Source organism: Psammomys obesus, unplaced genomic scaffold (genome assembly GCF_907164565.1).
Source record: "Psammomys obesus unplaced genomic scaffold, mPsaObe1.curated_primary_1811, whole genome shotgun sequence".
Taxonomy (NCBI): Eukaryota; Metazoa; Chordata; class Mammalia; order Rodentia; family Muridae; genus Psammomys; species Psammomys obesus.
This window is the reverse complement of record NW_026596287.1, coordinates 735,538-749,745: the sequence shown is the minus strand read 5'-3', so window position 1 is coordinate 749,745 and position 14,208 is coordinate 735,538. Positions and strand designations below refer to the sequence as shown.

General features: G+C 41.7%; 1 protein-coding gene and 1 pseudogene across 2 annotated transcripts; one reads left to right on the top strand and one right to left on the bottom strand.

Moving 5' to 3' along the window:
• Positions 1-201: 201 nt before the first annotated feature.
• Znf184 (zinc finger protein 184) lies at positions 202-12,333 on the bottom strand. Of its 2 annotated transcripts, XM_055596991.1 has the most exons (5): positions 12,264-12,333; positions 11,069-11,136; positions 8,464-8,590; positions 7,949-8,044; positions 202-2,558 (listed from the first exon to the last, which is right to left on the bottom strand). In XM_055596991.1, the coding sequence occupies exons 1-5, from the start codon at positions 12,268-12,270 to the stop codon at positions 610-612; spliced, it is 2,247 nt and encodes a 748-aa protein (XP_055452966.1). In that variant the 5' UTR covers positions 12,271-12,333; the 3' UTR covers positions 202-609. The 2 variants fall into 2 exon arrangements, with proteins under 2 accessions (XP_055452966.1, XP_055452967.1); XM_055596992.1 differs by lacking the exons at positions 11,069-11,136; positions 12,264-12,333 and having other exon boundaries at positions 7,949-8,074; positions 8,464-8,533.
• On the top strand, positions 2,781-4,120 carry LOC129668851 (elongation factor Tu, mitochondrial-like; annotated as a pseudogene).
• Positions 12,334-14,208: the final 1,875 nt, after the last annotated feature.

The window sequence follows — 14,208 nt, the reverse complement described above, 5'->3', positions numbered from 1 at the left end:
AAGTTGGAAGAGGAGATATTGATTTTTTGAGATAAGGATTCACTGTGCTGTCCAGTCTACTTGAGAATCCTGGGCTGTGACCCTCCCACATCAGCCTAAAAGACTGGAAACACGGGTACACACCAATGAGCTTGCTACCAAATTTTAAGTCACAGGCAACTGAATTTGATTGTATTTTTAAATTATTTTTATTTAATGACCAGTTACCTGAATAACATAAGTGCATTAGAATAGGAACAAAAAAAATTCCTAGTTACTGAGGCACAAATTTCTTCTACTAGCAAAACATGCAAAAACCACACACATTGTAGATCCAAGACAAAATGTGGATAATATAGTGCAACTATTTATGAATATATTTAAAGTATACAAAACAGAGAATAAAACTCCAAACTACCTTTCAAATCATCTCTGAATCTTTTGCTTCACCTCATTTATAGAAGAAACTTAAAATAGCATGTCACAATGTTGTTTTAGTAGCATACTTAGATTAGGTCAGCCCAATGGGCTCTTGGCCCCTCGTGTGATAAGGAGAATTTAAAATATTTTAAGAGGTTCCTACCCAGCTCTGATTCGTCATTATAAAACCAAAGTGGATAGAGCAGCTAGTTATGATGTTCCTATAGCAGCCACGCCAGGGTGAAGTCTCTGGTGTTTGGTGAGAGCAGAGCGATACCGGAAGGCTTTCCCACAGTTATCACACCCAAAAAGCTCCCCTGAATGAATCTTCTGATGCTGAGTAAGGTATGTGCTCTGGCTGAAAGCCTTTGGGCACTCATTACAGTTGTAAGGTTTCTCTCCAGTGTGAGTAACCTGATGTTCACTTAGGTGCATCCTCCGGGTAAAGGATTTGTCACACTCATTACATTTATAGGGCTTCTCTCCCGTATGAGTTCGCTGATGCTGAGTCAGATGGGAGCTCTGGCTGAAGGCTTTTTCACATTTGTTACACTGGTAGGGCTTTTCTTCTGTGTGAGTTTTTTGATGTTGGGTAAGAGATGAACAGTGTCGAAAGGTCTTACCACACTTGGGACATGCATACGGCTTTGCTCCTGTATGAATTCTCTTGTGTTGTATAAGGTGTATTTTCTGGTTGAAGGCTCTCCCACATTCATTACACTTATAAGGTCTTTCCCCAGTATGGATTTTCTTATGCTGAATAAGGGATGAGCCATAGCTGAAGGTTTTCCCACATTCATGACATTGATAAGGCTTCTCTCCTGTATGAATTCTTTCATGCTTAGCAAGAGATGAACTTCGAATAAAGGCTTTCCCACATTCCTTACATTCATAGGCTTTCTCCTGGCTATGAGTTTTCTGATGCTGATTAAGGTTTGACAGATAACTGAAAGCCTTTCCACATTCACTGCACTCAAAGGGTTTTTCTCGAGTGTGAATTCTTCGATGCTGAGTAAGGGATGAGCAGTAACTGAAGGCTTTTCCACAATCGCTGCATTTGTAGGGCTTTTCTCCTGTATGAATTTTCAGATGTTGAGCAAGGGATGACCAGTAACTAAAGGATTTTCCACATTCTGCACAGTCATAGGGTTTCTCCCCAGTGTGTGTTTTTTGATGTTGAGTCAGGTTTGAGTGCTGACTGAAGGCTTTTCCACACTCACTGCATTCATAAGGCTTTTCTCCAGTATGAATCATATGGTGACGGATAAACGTTGAAGGGCCATTGAAGGCCTTTCCACATTCATTACACTTGTAAGTTTTCTCTCCGGTATGAATTTTTTGATGTTGAGTAAGATGTGTGCTTCTGGTGAAGGTTTTTTCACATTCTTCACATTTGAAAGGCTTCTCACCTGTATGAATCTTCTGGTGTTCCATAAAGTGGCCTCTCTGGCTGAAGGATTTTCCACACTCATTACAAGTGTATGGTTTCTCACCAGTGTGAATTCTCTGATGCTGAACAAGATGGGTCCTCTGACTAAAGGCTTTCCCACATTCATCACATTTGTAGGGTTTTTCTCCAGTATGAATTCTTTGATGTTGAGTGAGAGATGGACCCTCAATGAAACCCTTTCCACACTGGTCACATTTGTACGGTTTCTCTCCTGTGTGGATTCTCTGATGGTTTATAAGGTTTTCGCTTCGGCTGAAAGCTTTGTTGCATTCATCACATTTATAGGGTTTTTCTCCAGTGTGTGTCCTTTGATGGCGAATGAGAGCAGAACAGTAAGTAAAAGCTTTACCACATTCATTGCACTTACACAGCTTCTCTTTTTTAACTGAGGGTGAATTCTGCTTGGCTCTTGTTTTCGTAGTAGTTTGCTCCAGAGCTACTTCTGTTTGTGTTGCAAGGCTTGAACACACAGTGAAACTGCTCTCACAAGTGGGTGCCGTTTTCTCAGTTATTTTTATTGCCCTTGGCAGCATCTGTTGGTTTGCCTGAAGCTTCTCTGAACTCCCATCAGATTTCCATGTTTCTAAGACATTGGAGCTGCAAGAATTTTCCCTTTTGTGGTTGTTTAATACTGCCTCTAAGAAGAGATGCTCTTCAGAAATGTCATGTTCTAGGGGTGACACACCATTTTCAGGTCTTGTCCTCCAGCCTGAAAGAAAATAAAATGCCAGTGTTTTTTGGACAGAGCAAAAGAAAACTGCCCTTGTTGGAAACTATCTAACAGTTTGAAGGTTCTCAAATATATAACCCTAATATTTGGGGAAAAAAATGAAAGGAGCTAAGGAGAATACACTGAAACTCTAAAGAGAAGTGCTTATTTCTGTTTAATCTGCTTATTCTGTTAATCTTACTTGTCTAAGGACAAGTAAGAATGATATTTAAAAAGATAGTTAAACTTAAGAGGTAAGCTGTGTGGTATAGCACACCTTTATTCCCAGCACCTGAAAGACTGGTGCAGTACCACAACGGCAGCCCCCACGCTACTGCAAGGGACACTCAGCAGTCTCTGTGCCAGCCTGATCCCATTGCTACAAGGTTGGCTGCAGGCACTGAAGACCTTTGCGTGTGACAAACCCCACGTAATGTGAGCACCTCTAGCCAGATGAAATCCCAGGAAAGACTATGCTGATCACGCCGTCTACAAAAAATTCTTAGCCAAGATGCTAAGCTCAGGAAGTACAAGGACACAGACAATGTCCCCATCAATGCAGCAATGTGGAGCACAGCACTACTGCTTCCCACCATGCCCACACAGGCTGCCCCAGCCATGCAGATTACTTTTAAGAACATGGATCATAGGCACTGCCACGCTGGATGCCTGTACCCTGGTGGTGGCTGATGATGGCTCCATGTTCCAGACACAAGAGCACATGGCTAAAGAGATGGGAGTCAAGCTTGCTGTGGTGTATGTGAACAAGGCAGACACTGTCCAGGACTCACATATGGTGGAAGCTAGCAGAGCTGGAGATCCAGAAGCTGCTCAACTAGTCTGACTATGAAGGAGAAGACACTCCAGTCATTATGGGCTCTGTTCCCTGTGCCCTTGAGCAATGTGATTCTGATTTAGGTATAAAGTCAGTGCAGAAGCTGCTGGATGCTGGGGACACTTACATCCCAGTGCTCAGCTGGGACAGGAGAGGAGCTTTCCGCTGTCTGTAGTCAGTTCACTCTATTCCTGGCTGGGACACAGTGGTGACAGATAAACATAGGACACAGTATTTTGAAGAAGGTTGATGAGTGTGAGTGGCTGGGATATAATAAGAACATGAGCACTGCGGTGACAGGCATTGAGACATCCCACAAGAGACTGGAGAAGATTGAGGCAGGGGAAAACCTGGATGCTCTCTGGTGCAAGGTTTGAAGAGGGAAGCTCCGAAGCACTGTTTGGTCATGGTTAAGCCAGGCTCTATCCAACCCCACCAAAGGGTGGAGGCCCGGGTCTATATCCTCAACAAAAAGGAGGGTGTCTCATTTTATGTCTGCCATGTTCTCCCTGACTTGGGACATGGCCTATCATGTCATCTTGCCTCCAGTGATGGAACCTGCAATCCTGGAGAGGACCTGAAGCTCAGCCTAAGCTTGTGGCAGCCCATGTTCTTAGAGAAGGCCCAGCACTTCACCTAGCAGGATGGCAACAAGGCCACAGGCACTGTCCTTGTCACTGAAACACCTGCCACGGCAAAGAAGAGCAAGAACCTCAAATGGGGATGAGCTGAACGTCTCAGGTTCTCGAGCTTACAGCTCCCCTGGTTAGCGTTCCCTCCTGTGGACACAACTGCATCCACCATATACAACAATGGACACTTCTGCTCAAAGAAACGGCCTGCCAGGTGAGGATGGCAAATAAACCAGGGGGGGGGGGAAGGTAACCAGAGACTACTTAGGGAACCAAGAAAAGGACTGACTCCTAAGGATGCAGTATGAATTAAAATTCCTTGTTCATGAACAAAAAAGCGAAAATTTAAGACTGTTGATTTAAGTTCAGGACAAAGACTCAACTAAGACTTATGATTATTAGCCTGGAACCCTACAATAAGAATTCCATCTTTGGGGGCTGGAGAGATGGCTCAGTGGTTAAGAGCTTTGTCTGTTCTTCCAGAGGTCCTCAGTTCCATTCCCAGCAACCAAAAGGTAGCTGGAATCTGATATCCTCTTCCAGCATGCAGGTGTACAAGTAGATAGAACACTCATACACATAAAATAAATAAATTGATTAAAAAAAAGAATTTCATCTTTGCTAAAAAAAAAAAAAAAGTTGTAAATAGGAGAAGAGATAATTTATGGTAGAAAAGGTAATGAATTCAAGACTATCATCATGGAATTTAGAAAAGAAATGGAGGACTAAACTATAGGTGTAGGTGTGGAAGATGCCAAAGCAGTATTATAACAGAATGTTTATATGTAAGATACAAAATACCTACTACTACTACAAAATGGGCACTGGCTAACATATTCTTATACCCAATATGTGGAGAAGTAATCGAAAGTGTTGCTAACTAGACTGCAAAAAAAAAAAAAAAAAAAATTCAGGCAAATTAGTGACACAAAACACACATCAGGATTACAGATCACATCTCTGAAAAGATGGGTCTCTAAGACATCCTCAAGAAGGAAGCAACTGGGGGCTGGAAAGGTGGCTCAGTTAAGAGCACTTATTGTTCTTGCAAGGGACCTGGGTTTGGTTCCAGCACTCACATAGTGGCTCAAAATCACCTGAAACTCTAGGTCCAGGAAATTTGAAAACCTCTTCTGACTTCTGTGGGCACCAGGTATTCATATGGTAAAGAAACATACATGTAGACCAAATAGTCTTCTCTCTCTCTCTCTCTCTCTCTCTCACACACACACACACACAAATAAATAAATATTTTTTAAAGTCCAGTAGAAAGTAGTATTAATAGATAAGACCAAGCAGACTTGTAGAGGAATTTTAATTCGGAACATGACTTCTCTGGCAAGAGATCACATTCAAAGACCTTCTAGGCCTGTGTGATTCAGCTGGAATACAAACATGCCTTTAACCCAAGAGACAGAGGCAAGAAGATCTGTGTTCAAGGCCAGCCTGGTATAGAGTAAGTCTCAGATAAAGAAAAGCTATGTCCAGGCATGATGATACATGCCTTTAATACCAAACAATGGAGGTAAAGTTACTTTGTAGAAGGAACTACCCATATTTGTAAGTGATGTTTAATTGAGTGGTAGAAAAAGTGACAAATTAGAGAAAGATTTGACTAACAGGATATGCCCACCCCCATGAGAGAGGAGAGGGAAGTTACTTAAGGGAGCACCTCCGAGACTGAGAGAGAAGAGGCAGTATCAGGAGAGTTTAACAGAGAGAGAGAGAGAGAATGAATAAGAGCGCAAATCAGATACAGGTGAAGGCAGAATGAGCTTATTAAGCAGTAAGTCTCAGGCGCTCAAAACATTCTAGGCCTAGGTTAGCAGACAGAGGCAGTAAGCCTCCAAGACAACAAATGAAACAGGCAAATAAAAGTTATTTTTATACAGAGTAATAAATTTCAGAGATGATGAAGGTCAAGGTTGAGACAATGATACATTCAGACAGAGATAAAGAAAAATTAATGAGACTAACCAAATCTTCCAAGAACTCTGGGAGAAGTTCAAGAGACAAAAATCTAAGAAATCTGGAGAAGAAGAAACTGAGATGAAGTCTAAAGGTACAATTTAATGAAACTAAGGCAAAAAATTACCCAAACCTACAGGAAAAAAAAAAAAAAAAAAGACATCCACACACAACCATATGGTATTAAAAAAAAAAAAAAAAAAAAAAAAAAAAGTCAAGATGTTAAAATTACAAAAAAAAAAAAACATTAAAAACTGTAAGTACACGGGAAAAAATAACAACCCACATATAACAGAGAAGTATCAGAATAACATCTCTCATCAACAACCCTAAAAGCCAAAAAAGCAAGGCTTGATACTGCAAACCCTGAAAATAAGTTACCCATGAAGATTGTTACCCTGGAGCTAGAGAGGTGGGTTAGTTTAATTAAAGCATTGTTGCTATTGAAGAAATCAAGGAGGAAATAAAAAACTTTCTAGAATCAAAAGAAAATGATAGCACAATTTACTAGAACCTCTTGGCTAGAGCTAATGCAATTCCAAGGTTATAGCTGCAAGTGCATACATTAACCACTGTCTGCTGGAAAAAAAAAAAAAAAGAAGCAGAGGGACGGGTGTCACATATACATACATGCATGCAATGTTCACACCTCATAATTTAAAAAGAAAAAAGGCAAATAAATAATCTAATGATATACCTCAATGTGCATAGATTTTTTTTTATTATTTAAAAAAAGTATATGTGTGGGCGTATGTACATGAGTGCTCGTGCTCGAAGAGGCTAAGGGTGTCAGAGTCCTTGGATCTGGAATTACGATGGTTGTGGGCCATGAACTTGGGTACTCTGGAAAGCATCAAACTCTCTTAACCCATATGCTATCTCTCCTGCCCCAACTGCAAGGTTCTAGAACAACAACAACAAAAAGAAAAAAGCAGAGTGATGCCAAACCCATTTTACAAAGCTAGTATTACTCTGGTATCATAATCAAATAAGGACACAAAATAAAAGTATAGAGTAAACTCCTTGATAAATATATGTATAAAAACTTGCAACAAAATACTTTCAAGCCAAATTCAAGAAAACATTAAGAGCATACATAGCAACCATGACTTTTACATTGGGGATGCAAGGCTGATTCAATATGTACATGAATGAAATAAGACATATAACAAAACTGAGGACAAAAAAAGAATATGGTCATCTCAATACATGCAGAAAAGGTATTTGACAAAGTTTGACATCTCTTTACCATGACAGTCCTGAAGAAACTAGAACAGAAGGAACAAAAAGTCCTGCAAATGTCATGATTTAATTTTCTTTATGGCTGAATAAAATTCCATTGTGTAGATGTACCACATTTTCTTCATCTAGTCCTGTGTTCATAGGCACCTAGGCTTTTGTGAATAAACAATAAACAGAGTGACTAGATTATCCCAGACTCAGGCCCTTTAAGAAATTCCTTGTGCAGTTTGGAAACTGATGATTTAAAAAAAAAAAAAAAATTACTCAGAACCTCAAGGACAGAATGATAAAGGAACAAAATATATAAAAAAAAAAAAAACTATGCATGAGAATAAGAAGAGAGTAAGTGCATTAAAACAAATAACAAACAAAACAAAACAAAGGCTACAGGTGTGGAACTCACTTTCTTTTTATTTTAGTTGGGATCACAGAAATGAGACTTAGCCAGTGTTGAGTGAAAGCATCTGGAAATAGCTGTGTTTCTGGGTGATGCTAACAGAGATGGAACCCTAAAACAGAAAATGAAGGAACAATCCTGGAAGTGGGAAGACAGAGAATGCAAAGTGCAGGTTTAGAGGTCTGCTTCAGAGAAATCAAGAGGGCTGCGTCCTCTACAGAGAGTACAAAATAGCATCTATATTCTGAAGGTTCTCATCTCTCCACAGGGGGTGCCAGCAGGGAAAAGCAGTGCTCTGTTGTCACACACTTCTTACCTTCCAAGGAACCAACAGGAATGGATGACTCCTCACTCCATGGCTCTGTCCCTTGCTCTAGTTGGGAAATCATATCAGGTTTGGAAACCTGGAGTCCTGCTCAGAGGGGGAAAAAAAGGAATCTGTCTGCAATAAGGAAAAAGCACCATATCAGAATGCAATCTCACCACTCTGTCTCTAAGATATTCCCCATGGAAAAAAATCTGGTGTGATGAATTAGCATGTCAACTGTCGTAACAATGGGGCAACTGAGAAGCTGATCTAAGGAGAAGAGGATTAGTTTACTGCTCCACTTAAGAACGAGGAGAAACTTCCAAAACTTAAAATTGCTGGTTCGTAAGCTTAGATGCCAATCACATCTAAATGCAAGAGATAATGTGCCTCCCCCCGCCCATCTAGACTTGGGGCTACCCTCACCTACAGAGACGAGACACCATATAAACTGTGGGTTACCCTTACCTACAGAGACCAGATGGGTACCCTTTCCCACACCCTGATCTTAACCTCACACTCACCTATAGAGACTAGGTGTGTATAATTTTCCAGTGTCACATCTCTAAACAAATTTCTCTGTGTAGGATCCAGGTGTTTCCATTCTTCCTGAGTGAAGTTCACGACCACATCCTTGAAGGTCACTGATTCCTAAGACATCAAGTGTTCTATGACTTAGTCTTAGGAAATAGATAAAATTAATAATATCTACAGAAGCAAGGCAGGTGATAAACTAAAAGCAATACTAATATGTCACTAGTATGTCCACCTTTCGAGAAAAATTTGAATTAGGACCTTACCCATAGGATTGGTATTAAGAACAGAATAAATATTCCATGTGGAGGATGGTAATATGGCTCAATGGCAGAACATGGGCAAGGCCCTAGGTTCAATCCTCAGCAAAAACCAAAAAACAAACCAAACACAAAAAACTTTTCTTCCTCTGTGACGTGCTTAATTTAGGAATCTAAGTGTTCAGTCATTACTGGCTAATGCTGTCCTTATTCCTTTCCTGATCCCTGAGTTCTAAGATACGGCAAGCACTGATATTATACCTGCTGTCATCAATAACATTTTTACTGTCAATAATGCGCAGGAATACCCAACAACTTTGGCAGACTTGCCCTATCCCATTTCTTTTGGGGGGTGGGGGAGCTGAAGTGAGGCAGGGTTTCTCTGTGGAGCCCTGGCTGGCCTGGAACTCGCTCTGTAGACCAGGCTGACCTCAAACTCAGAGATCCACTTGCCTTTGCCTGCCAAGTGCTCAGATTAAACCCATATGCCACCATCACCCAACTGCCCTATTCCATTTCAAATTAAAAGTTTCCGAAACAGTGCAATGTTACAGAATAAAACTCAGTAAGAATAAAACAGCTTAAGATAGGACCATGCATTTAAGAGTTGGATAGAATTAAGGAGTTTCCAAATTAATTAAGATACAATGGATATACCATACATTTAACTACTGGCCAAAAGGTAAATAGAAATCTTTATACCTTTACAACATACCCAAATACTCCTGTTGGCTTAAAGATTACATTGTGGGGTTGTTTGTTTGAAAGACAGTCTTGTTAAATAATCCTGGCTGGCCTTTGTCTCCCAAGTGCTAAGAGAAAAGGCCTACACCACTACTCCCAGCTTCATTTTGGATTTTGGCCTTTAAGGTTTTGAGCAAACTAAGCTTATTATAATTAACTACAGTAACAATAGGAAACCAACACACACATATATATATATATATGTTATACATATATGTATCATATGTAGTCAACCAATATGGGTAAATTTATATTCCTTCACAGTGCTCTCTGATCATTTGTAAGATGGATCACATTCTAAGCAAAAGAAAAGTCAAAATGAATCTTAATAAATTTAAAAGGATTCAAGTCACAAGAAGTATGTTCTCTGACTATGGATATGTTCACTCACTACCTGGAACATGATAGTGGTTTTATGAACCTCTACATACATTAAACTCTCATTTAAACTCACTGGGTAACTCTCATTATCCAATGAGAGTTGACCTTCTGCATCATTGGATTCAATCAACTGTAGATACATTATATTCAAAGAACATGCACAGATACTATTCTTGTCCCTATTCCCTAGACAAAATGGTAGAGCTACTGTATAGAATTCATATTGCATTTACACAGTATTTACAATGTATTGGATATATAAGTATATATAAGCTATATAAGATGATTCAGAGGATGTGGATAGGTTATATGCAAACATTGTGCCATCTTATGTTAAAGGACTTGAGAATCTACTGGTTTTGGTATCTGTTAGAGGTCCTAAAACCAACTCTTCAAAGATACAAAGGAATGACAATATACCTTAAATGCATGCAGTTTATTATTACAATATTCTGTAATAAAAAATAAAGTAATGCTAAAAGGACTTAAGCTGAAATTGGGAAGAACTTGTGTGGGTGGGCTGAAGGGAGGTCTTGAGATTAAGGCTCATGAAAAAACTTTTCCTACATTAAATCTATTATGATCCACAGATGACCTGCACTATAAGCCTTCACACTTCTCATGTGCTATTTAGTTCTTTCATATTGTGACCTCATTCAATTTTATTTTTTTAATTTTCCAAAACGAGCCATTTCTTCCAAATCTTTTGGAAATTATGACTGTTACTAGTGCTCACCTGCCCAACTCTGGTTAGAGCCCTCTCCATGTCAAAACTCCGCTCCTCACACTTCTCTTCCTCCAATATTCATTCAAATGTCACTTGTCCTATGGATGAGTACAATTCCACATTGTCCATGCAACTCTGTCCCTTGCAAACCACATACATCTCTCCATTCCCTAATAACCAAAGCACTCATTTCTTTTTTTGTAAATTTGCCTATTTTATTTTTACTAGCCACTTCACTCTACTCAAGTAAAGAATTAGATGTTGTGCTTCTTTTTCCCCCACCGCAGGAGCGTTAGAAGATAGTAGATAAGAGGTAAATACTGACTATGCCGCTGAAGCTGGAGAGGCCGAGCGGGATCCAGTGAGACCACAGGACAGACGAGAGTACAGAAAGACCCACCAGCAATGACCTGGGGGTAAACGCACCTCGCGATAAAAGACGCATTATTCTCAGAAGGAGCATTTAGGAGAATCCCAACTTACCCGAAAACTAGCTGATGGGAGTAGGGGATGTCCTTCGTGGAGACTGGCACAGTCTGCAATGGACAGGCCTACGAAGGAAGAGGTCACGGTGAATCTATCAGATCTGCTGCTGCCAGCAATCCAGAAAAACTTCTTTTCTTCCTTGAAATAACAACTATATTTTCTCCTTTATTTGTCAGAATCTCCCAACTCCCCAAAAGACTCAACTGAGGCCTGAGTATGATCCTGAGTAGGCTCAGAAACAAACAAACAAACAAACAAACAAACAAACAAAAAACACCAAAAAAAAAATGCCTTAAGAGTCAGCTTTGTACTTAGACCTCTTGGAGAAAATACACATTAATAAAATAGTTGTGATTTCTAAACCAAAAAAAAAAGAAAAAAAATTCAGCTTTGTCTCTTGGTACTTCACTATTCACATGGTTCATAGAGATAAATCTGAGGCGCTCATTAAGTGAGGCAAGACATTCCTGCGGACATTTCTCTGCTACACATAAAATGTGAGTAAACAGCAGGGTATGACGGTGCATGTCTTTAGCACTAAGGAAGCAAAAATTGGTGGATTTCTGTGAGTTTAGTGACGTACACACATACCTAATGAAAGTAAAGACAAGCAAGCAAACACTCTTACACATAAAACAAAATCTAAAAAAATGCTCCCTAGGAAAAGCCTTCTTTAAGATGTCTAGCGATCTTCAATGGGCCTGCCAAAGGAAATGAGGCTTGGCCACTTGAAAGGGAACTTGGGAGGAGTTCTAACAGCTGAATTCACAGGTAAGGGCAACATTGTCAAAGCACTGACAGTTTCTAACGCTTTTAATATCTACACAGACGTTAAAGGAACAGGAACTTTTGGTAGAAAAAAAAACTAGTTTCCACCTAAAATGGCGAGTTTAAGGCCAGAGACACTTGCACTGGCATAAGCTTGAAAAATTGCTATCTGCAAGGTATTTCAAAATTAATTTTTGCTTTTAGGAGAGGCTTTTTTTTTTCATTTTATTACAAAGTATTATTCTAAAATGTAATAAAGGGAAATATCATGCGTATCGGACATTCCGAACTGCTGTTCCTTTTCAAATCAATTCTTTCTCTTTCGGTGATGTAATTAGTTTCCTTCAACCCTCACTACATTACCTCCTCCTCCCAGCTGGGTCCAGCCCCCACCAGCCTGCTCCGCCCTGGCCATCCCCATTACCTGCCATCGCCGGACACGTGGATCCCCGGGCAGCTTCAGTCCGGATGCCTCGCCCCGCTTCCAGGGTAGGGTGCCTGATGCCCTCCGAGACTGGCCTACCAGACCCACGAGGCGCGCTGACAGTCGCACCTCAGAGCCGTACGGAGCAGCCACGAGGTCCTGTCCGAGGGCGGGGAGCCCCGGGGAGCTCTGGGGAAAGCGAGCAAGCGGCTGCGCCTCGCAGCGGAGACTCCGGCTCCCACCTACCGTCTGGCCAGGCGCTGTCCACCGGGTGTGCGGCCTCCCGCCTCCGCAGGCGACCGCCAGACACACCTGTGGCCGGGCAGCCCGGCCCCTCAGCGGGCCCTGCCCAGAACAAAGGAACAAAGCCTCGGGGAACGGGCGGTCCCCGGCCACGCCGAGGGGAGGCGCGCCCCCTTCCCTGACTCCCCGGCTTCCTCTCGCGCAGGCCGCAGCTCGCGGGCCCGCGAGGTGACGTCACACTCCCAAGGCGCCGGGGGTTGCCATGGTGATACCTGGACTCCGGTCTAGTGACGCACGCCTTAGGAGCCTGGGTCCAGAAGCGTGGGACGGCCACCAGACCTCAAGCAGTCAGCCTACGTCGTGGGAACGGCCCAACACGCACCGTTTTCCACGCCCACCGTAGGCTTGGCGGTCACTTCCGGTCGGGCAGACCCTTCCTCTTCTTTCGGGGAGCGCAAGGGACCACAATTCCCAGAATGCCACGCGCGCCATTTCTGCATCCCTTTCCCCAGGTTTTCGCTCCTGTTGCGGCCTCCCCTGGTGTGTCGGGGAGTTTGTGTGTGGTGGCCTGATTTGTGAGTAGAGGTGGTCATATTAGTGTTTGTAACAGACTCACACACCCGCAGGGTTTTTGGGGGGACATGTTGGGGCAGGGTCTCATACTCCTCAGGCTGACCTCGAACTTTTTATATGTACACGTGGCTGGCCTAGAAATCCTGATCCACCTTCTCCACCTCCCAAGGGTCTGGACCTCCCACACTGGAGAATTTCAAAACGCAAGGGTATACATTTCACCATGCAGCCCTTCTTTTATTACCTGACCCGCATTCTTATTTACATGATCTTTATTGTTTTGAAGATATTCGTCGTTACCCATTGAATTGTTTTCATGTCTTTGGAGACGACCCACATTTTTTTAAAAAAAAGAAATCAGAAAGAGGTGGTGATACTGTATTTTACCTGTTAGCAGGGCTCTCTGGAGCTTTCTTTGCCTAGCACTTAAAGCGAATCTGTCGGTGTGTCCTTCAGTATACACAGAAGACTCCAACAAGTTTTTATACCTCAAAAGTGTGCCCCACGTAACATCTCCAGTTATTTGACAGAAGGGCTAGAGTGACTCCTCTCCTTGGCTGACAGTACCAGACCTGGAAACGGTAATGCTTCATATGGAAAAAGGGAATGCCTTTTAAAAAGGGAATGCCTTTTGGAGAAACGGTTGGAACAAAACATCAGATAAAAAGAATGCAAATAGCAAGCATATTTATTTAAAAAAAAAAAAAAAAGGTTTTTCTGTGTCTGTGCACTTAAGTGAAGGGCCATTATGTGGTGTCCAGAAAAGGATGCGGGACCCTGGAAGTGTAGTTACAGGAGATCGTGACCCACTGAACATGGCTACTAGAATTCTCTGAGACACCTCAAGCCCCAACAAGCATATTTGAAATGCGGCAACCACTGGAGTTATAATTAGAAGAAAATTAAACTGATGGTGAGGAACAGTATAAGATACTCTTTAGAAGTGTCTCTATGAGTTGAAGGAAAAATGAAATCGGGTAAAAGGAAAGATAGACACAAAGGACAGAAGACAGAAAGCCAACATGTGTGTAATCGTCAGGAAGGAGAGATCACGGATAAGCAGCTGTCAGCACTTCCTGTGTGCCAGCCAAGGTGCCAAGTGCCTTGCATCTAGTAAGTTTTTCTTTCT